The 12,197-nt window shown below is 36.8% G+C and overlaps 1 protein-coding gene across 2 annotated transcripts in view; it reads left to right on the top strand.

Annotated features, from left to right (window-relative positions):
• LOC109230467 (sugar transporter ERD6-like 4) overlaps nucleotides 440-12,197 on the top strand; it is a 27,781-nt gene continuing 16,023 nt past the window's right edge. Inside the window, exons 1-18 of one of the 2 annotated variants that reach the window (XR_002068646.1) lie at nucleotides 440-809; nucleotides 1,241-1,303; nucleotides 1,513-1,602; nucleotides 2,084-2,143; nucleotides 2,234-2,299; nucleotides 2,395-2,460; nucleotides 2,566-2,641; nucleotides 3,113-3,177; nucleotides 3,259-3,351; nucleotides 3,484-3,564; nucleotides 3,684-3,768; nucleotides 4,046-4,092; nucleotides 4,177-4,239; nucleotides 4,329-4,388; nucleotides 4,498-4,557; nucleotides 4,641-4,700; nucleotides 4,881-4,995; nucleotides 5,069-5,237. Coding sequence is in view for 1 of the 2 variants with exons in the window: in XM_019395961.1 (XP_019251506.1) it covers nucleotides 522-809; nucleotides 1,241-1,303; nucleotides 1,513-1,602; nucleotides 2,084-2,143; nucleotides 2,234-2,299; nucleotides 2,395-2,460; nucleotides 2,566-2,641; nucleotides 3,113-3,177; nucleotides 3,259-3,351; nucleotides 3,484-3,564; nucleotides 3,684-3,768; nucleotides 4,046-4,092; nucleotides 4,177-4,239; nucleotides 4,329-4,388; nucleotides 4,498-4,557; nucleotides 4,641-4,700; nucleotides 4,881-4,995; nucleotides 5,069-5,181 (1,551 nt within the window). In the remaining variant the exon portion in view is untranslated. Of the gene's footprint in view, nucleotides 810-1,240; nucleotides 1,304-1,512; nucleotides 1,603-2,083; nucleotides 2,144-2,233; nucleotides 2,300-2,394; nucleotides 2,461-2,565; nucleotides 2,642-3,112; nucleotides 3,178-3,258; nucleotides 3,352-3,483; nucleotides 3,565-3,683; nucleotides 3,769-4,045; nucleotides 4,093-4,176; nucleotides 4,240-4,328; nucleotides 4,389-4,497; nucleotides 4,558-4,640; nucleotides 4,701-4,880; nucleotides 4,996-5,068; nucleotides 5,351-12,197 lie in introns of those variants that run through there. The other variant, XM_019395961.1, reaches the window with a different exon arrangement.

Raw genomic sequence — 12,197 nt, 5'->3', positions numbered from 1 at the left:
TATATATATATATAAAATACTAGTAATTGGTTACACTATTATGATTGATTAAACTAACCTACTACGATTGATTACCTAATTAAACTACATTACAACAACAATAATAATAACATAGCCAGTAATATCTCACACTGTGGGATCTGGGGAGGGTAGTGTGTACGCAGACCTTACTCCTATCTTGTGAGGATAAAGAGGTTGTTTCCAATAGACCCTCAACTCAGGAAATTAAACGACATTAATGGTGGAAAATGTCTTTACACTCATGATAAAAACTTATTTAAATTCAAATAGAAAATTAGTGTAACTGTTTTAGAAGTGTTCTGTTTTGTTGGCATTCAACACGTGTCAACTTCCTTCAAGTGTTGCCACTGGAATTTACATACATGGGTCAACCTTGTCCGTGTTCGTAGCATTCGTTCCTAGACTCAGTTGCTGATCTATTCCCTCATTACCATCTTCAGCCATGTCATCCTCTTCACTACTTGAGGCTTCAGCCACAATATTGCAAAGACATTTGCAAAATGAGTTTTCGAGAAGATTCCATAAGCTCTGAGGAGGGGTTGCTTCGAAAGCCATTACTGCCACCAAAAGGGAAAGAGATTAATCCTAAAATGAGCTTTAGAGATGATTCAGCTAGCTCTGACGAAGGGCTTATTAGGAAGCCACTGTTGCATACTGGGAGTTGGTATCGAATGGGGTCAAGACAATCCAGCATGATGGAATCATCGGCCCAAATACTTCGTGAATCAATCTCCATTTATCTCTGTGTCCTCATTGTTGCCTTAGGCTCCATCCAATTTGGCTTCACCGTAGGGCTAACTTTTTTGTTTTTTTTCCTTTCTTTCTTTCTTCTGTTTGACTGGATACATATTTTAAGATATAAAAACATCTGACCCATGCATATGACATCGGATTTAATCTATTTACACGAATTAAGAGTGTACAGAAGTTAAATCTGTAGCATTCTCAAAGTTAATTCCTTTTTAGTACTTGTGGTTTGCAGAATATCATGTCATTCTAGTAAGAGTAAGATCTTTATGTACAAACTGAAATAGGTAAGATTAAAGAGTTGTTTAATGCAAAGGTGTTAACCTTTCTCAAAAGAATCATAGAAGAGTAGTAATGGTTAACAATCAAACATTGTTTTCTTTAAACACACCAGCTTCGAAACCACTAAAATTCGTTCTGGTCTACTTTATCTTTGTATTGATTACTTATGGTTGGCTGACTATTTATGCAGTTGGGGTACACTAATCCTACGCAGTCTGACATCATGGACGACCTCTTACTTTCAATTTCAGAGGTTATTATTCTCTTTCCAATAGTACATTATTGTTATAGTCATCAATTTAACTGTTTCTTTTAGAGGAAATGTGCTTAGTATCTAGAGAACACAGTGTTAAATCAAGCCTGGTATTTTGATAATGGTTAAAGTGTTACAAGGTTTCAGAGACTTTGAATATACCGGTTTTGATGTTATGTTACAATAACTTCTGTTATTCTCATGAACAGTTTTCAATCTTTGGATCTTTAGCGAATGTGGGTGCAATGGTTGGTGCAATTGCAAGTGGTCAGATATCTGAATACATTGGCCGAAAAGGGGTATAACACTAAGCATATTCAATTGTACATTCTCAAATTCTTACTACCGACCAAGAAAGTTTACTGTTTTTTTTTATATGAAATTTAAGTTATGTACACTAACTGTAAAGGAGCCTCGGAGCAATAGTAAAGTTGTCTCCGTGTACCTATAGGTCACAAGTTCGGTTATCTACATCATACCCCTTAGGGTGCGGCTCTTTCCAGGACCCTGTGTGAACACGGGATGCCTTATGCACCGGAGTGCCTTTTTTTTAACACTAACGGGTGCAAAAACGTTTTACACCATCAATGTATTTAACCTATCTTAGCAGTTACTTGCATAATATTCTAGGTTACTAATCCACTTATTACGGACAGTAACCTATAGTTATCGTTTAGGTGACTTGCCAGTATATATAGAAGTTAAATTCTTTATATTAGATATTTTTGCTTTTGTTCCTTTATTTTACGATTTACGCCCTCTTTTTATATTGCAATACAGACACTAATGATTGCATCAATTCCTAATATTAGCGGATGGCTTGCCATTTCATTTGCCAGAGTGAGTGGTTAGTTGTAACATGCTGCACATTTCAGTTGCATCTTATTATAGGAAGTTTACTTCAATCAATGCATTTTCTACTATTAACAGGACACGTCATTTTTATACATGGGAAGATTGATGGAAGGATTTGGTGTGGGCATTATTTCCTATGTGGTAAATTTTGCTTGTTTTACTTTTCTGGTAGCTCTAGTTGGAGTTATAATGGAAAACTCCTGCTTAGCCAAATTCTTCCTGTTTGTCATGTATAGGTACCTGTCTATATAGCGGAGATTTCACCACAAAACATGAGAGGAGTCCTTGGATCCATTAATAATGTTGGTTTTATTTCACTTATGACGCTAATCCATGCTCTTTCATCTATATCTTGATAAATTAATGTTTAACGGTTCGTTCTTTAATGTTTCTTTCTTGGTGTATAGCTTTGTTTAACAGTTGGGACAATGTTGGCATATCTATTGGGTCTGTTTACACCTTGGAGAGTGCTTGCAATTTTAGGTGAGCAACGAGTTCTTGTTAAAATTCTGTCAATTCCAAAAGAAAAGACTCTCAAGCTATCTGGTGTTTAGTTATTGACAGATAGATCGTTCTTCCCCTGGTTTGGTAGTAGAACTCACTGGAGGTTTTTGTGACATTCATCAAGTTTATGCCGTACCATTAACAGAAATAGTACCTTATCTGATACACGGATCTTCCTTAAAAACACATTTATCATCATATACATTATTGAAAGTTCATTAGGATACATATTGATGTGATGTCATATATTCTCAAGTTAATTGATACAGCATGTTTGAATGACATTATGATGCAATGCTTCTATGTTTATCAAACAGAATTTGTGTTTTTTTTTTTCCTCTCATTTTTGAGCAATTGAACTGTGACACTGCGTCACTCGTTTTCTTGAATAACATGTTGGTTTCAGTTTTTCTAGTAGTGATTTTTTCAACTTACAATTCCACTTTGCAGGAATGTTACCATGCACAATATTGATACCTGGTCTATTTTTTATACCGGAATCTCCTCGTTGGTTGGTACGAGTAACAAACTTGGGTTTTGTTGCTACTTGGTCTTTGGTTTTTTGTTATGCTGATATTCCCTAGTGCTATGCATAGGCTAAAATGGGAAATTTTGAGGATTTTGAAACTTCTTTGCAAGTTCTAAGGGGATTTGACACTGACATATCCTTAGAAGTGAATGAGATCAAGGTAATTAATTGAACTGGTAAACTGTTTGATGCTCAACTATTTTGAACCCTCAATTTGCATTCCCTAAGCTTCTTTGCTCCTCAAACTTATTAATTTTTTCGTACTTATTTGTTGTTTATATCTTTTGTCCAGAGATCTGTGGGATCATCAAGTAAAAAAGCTACAATTAGGTTCTCCGAGCTTAAGAGAAAGCGATATTACTATCCTTTGCTGGTATACTTGCGTATTGTAATTTTAAGTTTCAAGAGATGCTGATCTATGTAAACATACGCAACTTCAATACCCCTTACTCATCTTAAGGATCACTTCCGAGAGTTGGTTCTAATATGCAGATAGGTATTGGATTACTCACTCTCCAGCAACTCAGCGGAATAAATGGTGTCTTATTCTATTCCAGTAACATCTTCAAATCTGCTGGTCAGTTAATTCCTTGATTAGATAAATGTGCTTAGGAACTTTAAGCTGCATTTTCTTTCTCTTTATTCTATTGCTAGAAGCAGAAAAAGAGGACAATATAGGATAAATGTGCAGATTGCTCTAAGAAAATACCATGCTAACTTCTCTTTTATTTGCCAAATTATCTCGAGATGTTCTGTCATTATATTGTACTCGTAGCTCTTAGTCATAGAGAAGCTATGTAATGAGCAATTGGTTCAACACATGGGTTTTAATTTCAATGCTCTTAAACTAATAGGAGTTTCATCGAGTAAAGCTGCAACATTTGGACTCGGGGCTATTCAGGTAAGTGTAAGTCCACTATGGGATATAGTGTTCATTTTTGTGAAGATGTTGTTCTGAGTACTGATGGAAGAAGTACTTTTATAGGTCATTGTTACTGCTATAGCTGCATCACTTGTGGACAGGGCGGGTCGCAGAGTACTTCTTATTGTATGTCTTTCCACATTGCTATTAGCTACATATTAAAGGAAAAAAGAGCAAGCGAAAGATAACTTTTATATTGTCACAATTTTTTTCAGATGTCCTCGTCGTTAATGACAATTAGTAGCTTCCTTGTTGCAATAGCATTCTACCTGAAGGTAATGTGATCTCTTAAATTTTACATGCATGAAAAGTCATCAAGCAATTATTGGAGCTAAGGTTCTTGCTTAATATTGGGTTTGACCTTCCTTTATTTTCATTGAACAGGATCTTACGCCCGAATATTGGCATCCTGCCTTGGGAATATTATCTCTGGTTGGACTTGTGGTATATTCACACATCAACTTCCACTTGTCTCCCTTCTCTGGCATTATACGTTTTGTTAGAACCTTAACTAATGAAAATTCCAGGTTTTGGTGATGGCATTTGGTCTGGGATTAGGGTCCATTCCATGGATCATAATGTCTGAGGTATGTGAAGCTAACTCATAGTTCATGTGATGAGAAGAAAATATGTTTATGTTAATGTAACAAAAGATCCAACCAATAGAAGAACATTTTAAGAAGAACAATCAGGATTCGAGCATGATTCAAGTCTTGATGTTTATATCATATATGCAGATATTATAGTTTGTAAAACCATTTATGCAGATACTACCAGTGAACATTAAAAGTCTTGGAGGCAGTGTTGCTACACTGGCCAATTGGCTAACATCATGGGTTGTTACAATGACAGCAAACTTGCTTTTGACTTGGAGCGAAGGAGGTTTCACTTCTCTCCTATTTCTATGCTGTTGTAAGACTGCTTTGAAACACTCTAAAAGTTATATTTTTCGCAGGAACATTCATTATTTATGCAGTGATGTCGGCTTCTACAGTTGTTTTTGTTAGACTTTGGGTTCCTGAAACCAAAGGAAGAACACTTGAAGAGATTCAGCGTTCCTTCAGATGATCATGAAACCAACTATGCAATTAAAGAGTATCAAATAGAACGAGTTCTCCAAATAGGTTCGATTTCATGTATGATTACTGAATTTTACCTACTATAACACGAAGCTATTTTTTGCCACATTAAAGCAAGTGAACTTTATCCCTATATATAATGTGATTCTACTGTTATATATAGTGGAGTGACAATAAAATAGTTTTGTGACGTTACTGCTGCAGCGCGCTCACTAAAAAGTTATTGATTCTACTTCAAATATTGTTACCCTTTACACTATCATCTTGTTCAAAGTATCTCTCTTGTCAAAAGATCATTAATAAGCTGCAACGAATGCAGTTCGCTACATACTCTATTATCCTTCACTAACACATAAAATTTGACCTTTGAACCTCAAATAATATGACTAATATATTATGGACAGGAAGATTAAGTTTTTTGTTATAAATAGAATTCTATTTATGGTGAATGTCCATATTTAGAGAGATTCTAGGGTTTATTACTTGGTGGCTAAGTCAACCTCTCCCTATAAATAGAGGGTTCTATTCCATTGTAATTCATCCCAAAATCAATAAGAATTCTCTCTCTCTACTTTTCTCTGCAATATTGTTCTTATTCTTTTATTATTTTATAACACGTTATCAGCACGAGACTCTACCGTCTCAAGAAGCTCCTTGAGAAGATTAAGGTAATTTTTCTCCTCTTTTTAATTATGACTGACATTATGAAAAGAAAGTTCGTTGCCCTTGAAATTTCGGGCAAGAACTATATGACATGGGTGTTGGATGCTGAAATCCACTTAGATGCAATGGGTCTTGGAGACGCCATTAAAGACAGAAATAAAGCATCCGCCCAAGACTGTGCTAAGGCCTTGATTTTCTTGCGCCATCACCTTGATGAAGGGTTGAAAATTGAATATCTCACAATCAAAGATCCACTTATTTTGTGGAATGGCTTAAAAGAAAGATACGACAACTTAAAGTTGGTCACTCTTCCACAAGCACGATATGATTGGGCTCATCTGAGGCTCCAAGACTTTAAGTCTGTTTCTGAATATAATTCTGCGATGTTCAGAATTACTTCTAAATTGAAACTCTGTGGAGATACTATCAGTGATTATGATATGCTTGAAAAAACGTTTACAACACTTCATGTCTCCAATATGGTTCTGCAACAGCAGTACAGAGAGAAAGGTTTTAAGAAGTACTCTGAGCTGATTTCTCTTCTCCTTGTGGCTGAGCGAAACAATGACTTGCTCATGAGAAATCACGAAAATCGACCCACTAGGTCTACACCATTGCCTGAAGTGGATGAGGTGTATTCCCATTATGCTAAGCGTGGAAAAGGCCGTGACTCTATTCGTAGTCATGATCGTGATCATGGTCGTAGCCGTGGTCGTGGCCGTAGACAAGGAAGAAATTTTTCCTGGTGTTAATCATCCCCCAAAGAAGAAATAACCACCAAAAGTGGAAAGGGAAAGATGAGAAGCCAAAAGCAAATGGTTCAGAAACTGAATGCTATCGTTGCGGTGGAAAAGGGCATTGGGCAAATATTTGTCGTGTACCAAGACATTTGGTTGAGCTTTATCAAGCATCTCTAAAGAATAAAGGCCCTGAAGCCAATTTTGTCTCTGATAATGATTTTGACATCACCCACTTGGATGTGGCAGACTTGTTTGAGCGCCCTGATGGAAAAATAGACCACTTGATTGGTGATGGATCCGTGGTTAAAGATGATTGAGTAGTTTAATTTTTATTTTTGCCTATTCATAATAGTTAGTGAATAAATTTCATGTAATTATCGTAGTTTACATGAGTAGTAGTCATTAGTACCAATAAGTACTATTTATTTTATGAATAGTATTAGTTCGTTTTAATTAAATATGGTAATATTATTTCCAGTACATGGTTCAAAGTAAAATATTACCGTTTCCGCTGATGAGTATCGTCTTCCTTTGTGAATATTACCGGTCAAAAATTTGCAAAGTTAATTATTTGTCCAGTAGTGTCAAATCCTGTTAACTTCTCATTTTTTCAGAATCATGTTACTTTTATGAAAAACTAAAGAATGAGAACAATTATCACGTTATAGGACAAAGTTCAAATTGAATTGGTTCAAAAGACGCAATATTACGGCATGAGCAAGACTACAACAAGTGCTCGTTCAATTATATATCCGTTCTATTTCATTTGGTTGGATTCTCTAATCAATTGATTAACTTCGTTTCTTTTCCTTTTCTGTAAAAATACTAATGTTTATTCACATATTTCTTTTGTATGTCAAACCATGGGAAGCAAATATGGATATCCCACAAAGCAAACTTGGTTCAAAAGTTCAATTGTAAAAATATTTTGTTTAATTGATTCATGTACGACACATACATTATTTCAAAGAGAAGAAATATTTCTCTCATTTAAGTATGTGTAAGGCAGATGTTCTACAATTTCTGGTAGTAGTAATTTAATTGAAGGCTCTGGAAGAGCTACTATAACTCTGCCCAATGGAGCAATACTTATTATAGAGAATGCAATGTTCTCCTCCAAGTCGAAGAGGAACTTGTTGAGTTTTAAAGATATCCGCCGAAATGGATATCATATCGAGACAATAGATGAGAATAATCTTGAATATCTCATTATTACCAAATATGTCTCTGTCCAGAAAAGAGCTATTGAGAAGTTCCCATCTTTATCTTGTGGCCTGTATTGGACAAGAATTAGTGCAATTGAGGCACATTCTATTGTAAACAAAAGGTTATTGATTCCAATACTTTTGTACTTTGGCATGATCGATTGGGACACCCTGGATCAATTATGATGAGACGAATTATAGAAAAACTCAAATGGGCATCCATTAAAGAATTTAAAGATCTCTTTTAAATGATGAATTTTCTTGCACTTCTGTTATCAAGGCAAGTTAATTATTAGACCATCACCACAAAGGTTGGAATTGAGTCCCCTGCGTTTTTGGAACGTATACAAGGGGACATTTGTGGACCTATTCACCCACCTAGTGGGTCGTTTAGATATTTTATGGTCTTAATAGACGCATCTTCTAGATGGTCCCATGTGTGCCTATTGTCATCTCGCAACCTCGCGTTTGCAAAATTAATGGCACAAATAATTCGATTACGGGCACAATTTCCCGATAATCCAATTAAGTCTATTAGACTTGATAATGCTGCTGAGTTTTCATCCCAAGCATTTAATGATTATTGCTTATCAATTGGGATAAAAGTGGAACATTCTGTAGCTCATGTTCACACTCATAATGGCCTTGCGGAGTCTTTAATTAAACGTCTGCAATTGATAGCAAGACCTTTACTCATGAAAACGAGGTTACCCACTTCTGTTTGGGGTCACACCATCTTGCATGCAGCAATGCTAGTTCGTCTCAGGCCGACAAATTATCATAAATATTCCCCGTTGCAATTAGTTTTGGGTCATGAACCTAATATATCCCATTTAAGAATTTTTGGATTCGCAGTATATGTGCCTGTAGCACCGCCATATCGCACCAAAATGGGTCCACAAAGAAGGTTAGGAATATACGTTGGGTTTTGAATCGCCCTCCATTATTCGCTACCTCGAAACATTGACGGGGGATTTGTTTACTGCACGATTTGCAGACTGTCGATTCGATGAGACACTCTTCCCAAAATTAGGGGGAGAAGTTGGTGAAACCAAACGGGAAATTTTGTGGAAAAATCCATCATTATCTCATCTTGATCCACGCGCCTCAATTTGTGAAAAAGAGGTGCAAAAGATTATTCATTTGCAGAGAATAGCAAATCAAATGCCAGATGCATTTACGGATATGAAAAGGATAACAAAATCACATATCCATGCAGAGAATGTTCCAATCCGTATTGATGTCCCTATTGGACAATCTTCTAGTGTCATAGCTAATGAGTCAAAAGCACGCCTTAAACGTGGCAGACCATTAGGTTCCAAAGATCGAAATCCTAGAAAAAGGAAAACAAATGATCAAAATGACACTACGAAAGAATCTCATGAAGAAATCCACAATTTAATAAATTCTGAGATTCATGAGGAATCCACTGAGCCCGAGACTCAAGAAAATAAGGAACTATCAATAAATCCAATCGATATTGAGACAAATTTGAATCAAGTGGATATAGTGGTGGATTATGTCTTTGCATATAATGTTGCATCTAGCATTATGCAAGAAAGTGAGGATCTTGAACCTCAATCTGTTGAAGAATGTCGACAAAGACTTGATTGGCCAAAATGGCAAGAAGCAATCCAATCAGAGTTGAATTCACTTGCAAAACGTGAAGTTTTTGGGCCTGTAGTCCAAACACCTAATGGTGTTAAGCCTGTTGGCTATAAATGGGTCTTTGTACGCAAGAGAAATGAGAAAAACGAGGTACAAAGATATAAGGCACGCCTTGTTGCACAAGGATTTTCACAAAGGCCTGGTGTCGATTATGAAGAGACATACCCACCCGTTATGGATGCTATAACGTTCCGTTATCTCATTAGTTTTGCTGTCCATGAAAAGCTTGACATGCATTTAATGGATGTGGTTACCGCCTACCTTTATGGTTCACTTGATAATGAGATATACATGAAAATTCCCGATGGATTTAAAATGCCAAACGCACATAATTCAAAGTCTCGGGAAATATTTTCAATCAAATTGCAAAGATCTTTGTATGGTCTAAAGCAATCATGACGAATGTGGTATAATCGTCTTAGTGAGTATTTATTAAAGGAAGGCTATATAAATGATGCCATTTGCCCATGTGTTTTCATAAAGAAAACAACATCGGAATTTGTTGTACTTGCCGTATATGTTGATGACATAAACCTTATTGGAACTCCTATAGAACTCCAAAAGGCAATTGATTATTTAAAGAAGGAATTCGAGATGAAAGATCTCGGAAAGACAAAATTATGTCTTGGTTTGCAAATTGAACATTTGGCAAACGGAATTTTTGTTCATCAATCTACCTACATAGAAAAGGTATTGAAACGGTTTTACATGGATGGAGCACATCCATTAAGTACTCCGATGGTTGTTCGATCACTTGATGTGAACAAGGATCCATTCCGACCTCAAGAAGAGAATGAAGAGCTACTTGGTCCTGAAGTACCATACTTAGTGCAATTGGTGCACTAATGTATCTTGCCAATACTACAAGGCCTGACATAACTTTTTCAGTTAATGTCTTAGCAAGATATAGCTCTGCTCCCACAAGGAGACATTGGAATGGAATCAAACACATATTGCGGTATCTAAAAGGGACTACCGATATGGGCTTATTTTATGGCAACAATTGCAGTCCCGATCTTGTTGGTTATGCTGATGCTGGGTATTTATCTGACCCACACAAGGCTCGATCTCAAACAGGTTATGTATTTACCTGTGGAGGCACTGCCATATCTTGGCGATCGACTAAGCAATCAATTGTGGCTACTTCATCTAATCGTGCTGAGATAATTGCTATTCATGAAGCAAGTCGAGAATGTGTGTGGTTGAGGTCTATAATACATCTTATTCGAGACAAATGTGGTGTGAAATGTGACAAGTTACCCACAATTTTGTATGAAGATAATGCAGCATGCATAGCTCAATTGAAGGGAGGATTCATAAAAGGAGATAGGACAAAGCACATTTCACCAATGTTATTTTTCACACATGATCTTCAAAAGAATGGTGATATTAATGTGCAACAGATTCGTTCAAGTGATAATATGGCTGATTTGTTCACAAAATCTCTACCAACGTCAACCTTCAAGAAGCTAGTTTACAAGATCGGGATGCGAAGGTGTCACGACCCCAATCCCGGTCGTGATGGCGCCCAACACTAATGCTAGGCAAGCCCGACCAATTGAGATACTCTCAACCCAGATACACAATCCGTTAACAAATAATACGATTAAAATAGAAAATATCAAGGTTCCAATCCGAAACTAATAAAATAGTATGGAAAAATAATAACGAATATCCCAACATTCCCCAATAGATCTGGAGTCACGAGTCTAGAGCCTCTAAATGTAACAGAGTAATATATTCATAGTAATAAAGAAAGTCTAGGATAGGGAAAAGACAAATGCAATAAAGGGGAGAAGTCGGGTCCTGCGGACGTCAGGCAGCTACCTCAACAACTCCTAAACCGAAATCCAAGAAGACAGCAAACAGCTCCACTAAGTCTCCGGAGCACCTGAATCTGCACACATGGTGCAGGGAGTAAAGTGAGTACTTCCAACTCAGTGAGTAATAAACATATATAATGGCTGAAAGTAAGAAATCCCGAAATATTACAATATAAAGCTGTAATCAACGATTCAGCACGTTAAACGATGAAATAACAGCAGACAATGACAATTAAGACCAACAGATATAAAATGCATGAATGCAATGCAATGCACATGACCGCTGCGGCGCGCACCCCGATCCATTTGGGTACCCGCGCTCACTGTGGGGGTTCAGACTCCGGAGGGGCTCCTACAGCCCAAGCGCAATATCATCGTAGCATTCGTTGCGGCGTGCAGCCCGATCCACACTTAGTCCATATATATATATATATATATATATGCATGCAAGCCACTCGGGTACAGTCAAATTGTCTATTTTTAGTTTCAATTATTAGGAATTATAGAGCTAAGTGTGTAACCTTTATTTATTTACAAACGTTTCAAGGCAGTGTCTAACTCAAGACTGATATTATGAATTATGCTAAGTATCATGGGAACAGTGATAAGGATCCCTGAAAGATGCAAATGATAGGCACAAGGCCCCAAACATATTCATAAAACCCAAGTAACATGATTACTACCAATTTCTAGTCAAGAACACAGTACGAACATCAATCGGAATGGACTAGGTCAAATCCCCAGTCACAATCGACCCCGCACTCATCATAGAGTACGTGTCTCGCCTCAATATAGCGTCACAATGTGATATACCGGGGTTTCAAACCCTCAGGTCATCATCTACATCTATTACTCACCTCAAGCCGGCCACAAGTCTAGCTCGCTATGCCTTTGCCTTTCGAATCA

This window comes from Nicotiana attenuata, chromosome 7 (genome assembly GCF_001879085.1).
Source record: "Nicotiana attenuata strain UT chromosome 7, NIATTr2, whole genome shotgun sequence".
NCBI lineage: Eukaryota > Viridiplantae > Streptophyta > Magnoliopsida > Solanales > Solanaceae > Nicotiana > Nicotiana attenuata.
The sequence above is the reverse complement of the archived record's forward strand: the minus strand, read 5'-3'. Positions and strand labels throughout refer to the sequence as shown.